This window comes from Apis dorsata, unplaced genomic scaffold (assembly GCF_000469605.1).
Source record: "Apis dorsata unplaced genomic scaffold, Apis dorsata 1.3 scaffold_474, whole genome shotgun sequence".
NCBI lineage: Eukaryota > Metazoa > Arthropoda > Insecta > Hymenoptera > Apidae > Apis > Apis dorsata.
Genome location: NW_006263712.1, coordinates 187966 through 190050, shown reverse-complemented (window position 1 = coordinate 190050; position 2085 = coordinate 187966). Strand labels below are relative to the sequence as shown.

Here is a 2085-nt window from a genome sequence, read left to right as displayed (position 1 = left end):
AACAGCCCATCCTCGAGAAACGTGGTAATCCTTGGAAATAGGCGGGGTGCTGCTCCTCCTGATCCTGTCCTGCACTGGCCGGTGTCACGGATGCGCCCGCTTCCGGGAATAAATTAAAACGGAAGTTCTTTAAAATGGCCGGAGAATAGCGTGTATTCTTGCGTATAGTCGCGAAGCGTTTCGCAAGATATGTTGTAAGTTTGAGAAATGTGAATGGATAGTAATTCTTCGAATAGATACGAGGAGAGAGATAAGATGGCGAGTGATAAGAGGAGAGATGATTTGTTTTATGACGAATGTATAAAAGTAATTAATTGTATATAATGTTCGAAAAAAGTTGATTTTTCGATTCGAGTTTATTTTTTCTTTATTTTCTTTTTCTTTTTTTTAAGAAATATCCATTTTGTGAAGTAGGATGTTTTCAATAAATTTTGATTTGATTTCTCGAAACTTTAAGAGTTTCGAATTTACGATTGATATATTTTTAATAATATTTATATTTATCGATTTTGTTTTCGATTTGCAATTCATTTTGTATAAATTTAAATTGATATATATTGAATTGACAATTACATACAAACTAGAAAAGTGATTAATAATATACCGTTGAATTGACAAGTGACAAGTTATAGAATATTTCGTTTTTAAAATTTTAAATTAATAAAAAAGACTATTTGTATCGTAGAATTCCATGAAATGCAATATGTCACTTGTCAATTCACTAATTCAATATTATTAATAAACTGCAAACGTTTATATATTTATGAGAAATTTAAAAGTACAAAAATATATAAAATATCTAAAAAAAAACATTATTCAATATGATATTTAATAGAAAAAAAAAAAATCTATATTTTACTTACATTTCTAAAAAAGCATAAATTGTACAAATATTTGTAATCTAATTATTTATTGGCAAATTATTATACAAGGAAAGCCTGTTGCATAAACATTATCCTTCTTTTGTATCAAATAAAATTAATTATGAAAATAATTAAATGAAGCTGGTCCACAATTTTAGAAATTTGCTTTTATAATTTGCTTTATTATCAACCATACAATATTATTATGCAAAAAAATTAATTAACACTGATAATCTTTTGATTTAAAAAATTTCCTTAACTCATATTCGTTATAATATCAATTATATCTCTGACCATTTTAATTTTTCTTTTTTGATATACGTGCAAATGTTATCTGGATTTTTTTTTTCTTCCAAAGAATACGTAGCTCAGTTTCAGAAAATAATATTTTCCACGTTATCCGCTTCTGCACTAATGATCACCCTGTTGCTTGTTACTTTTTCGACATGATTATTAATTATTGAATAAGTTTTACGGATTTGAGTGGTAGTAAGCGGCGGAGATATGGAACACTGTTATAAAGTGGAATTTTATTACGCGACAAGTGAAGCAAATGTGAAACTAATCGTAATATAACGTCAACGGAAGTTGGACTCCCTTGGGACGTTTTGACCTATATGCTCCACGTGTGGATTAAACCAATTCGAAACTGTGGATGCTGTCCAAACTGGCTCAACACGATATTTGAAAACGAGTAATAAAAAAAAGAGTAACTATGAATCCACTGACTTTAAAAAGTGGGTTACAAAATTGTACAGATTAACAAGTATATATTCCTCTATATTACATTAAATTTACACATGTATAGTATCAAATTAACATAGTGGCATAAAATTAAGAAAAAAAGAAATTCATATCTCTCTTCTGTACGATTTTTAAGTAAAATTACTTTCCGTGAAACTAATAAATTGCATTTGATTTAAATGTACGAATATATTGCTGAGAATATATTAACCTCTCTTTGCCAATTTTATTTTCTATCTACTGAATCATAAACATATGAATGTATGTAAAATAATAAAATATATCAATAATAAATATAAAATTAATATTTTGACAAGTATGCTTAGTTAATCACTTTTAAGAGTTAATCAAGTTAGTTACATTTCATTTTAAAGATTTGTGGAAATATCGCTCGATATTGCTCAAATTTTGCCCAATCGTAAACACAGAATACTATAAATACACAAAAAAACGAGGCAATAAAATAAATATCAGTAGC

The 2085-nt window shown here is 27.5% G+C and overlaps 1 protein-coding gene across 1 annotated transcript in view; it reads right to left on the bottom strand.

Moving 5' to 3' along the window:
• The window catches only part of LOC102675607, a 106547-nt gene that overhangs the window by 833 nt on the left and 103629 nt on the right, over positions 1-2085 (bottom strand). Inside the window, exon 7 of the mRNA XM_031512587.1 lies at positions 1-99. Within this exon, the coding sequence (XP_031368447.1) occupies positions 1-99 (99 nt within the window). The remainder of the gene's footprint in view (positions 100-2085) is intronic.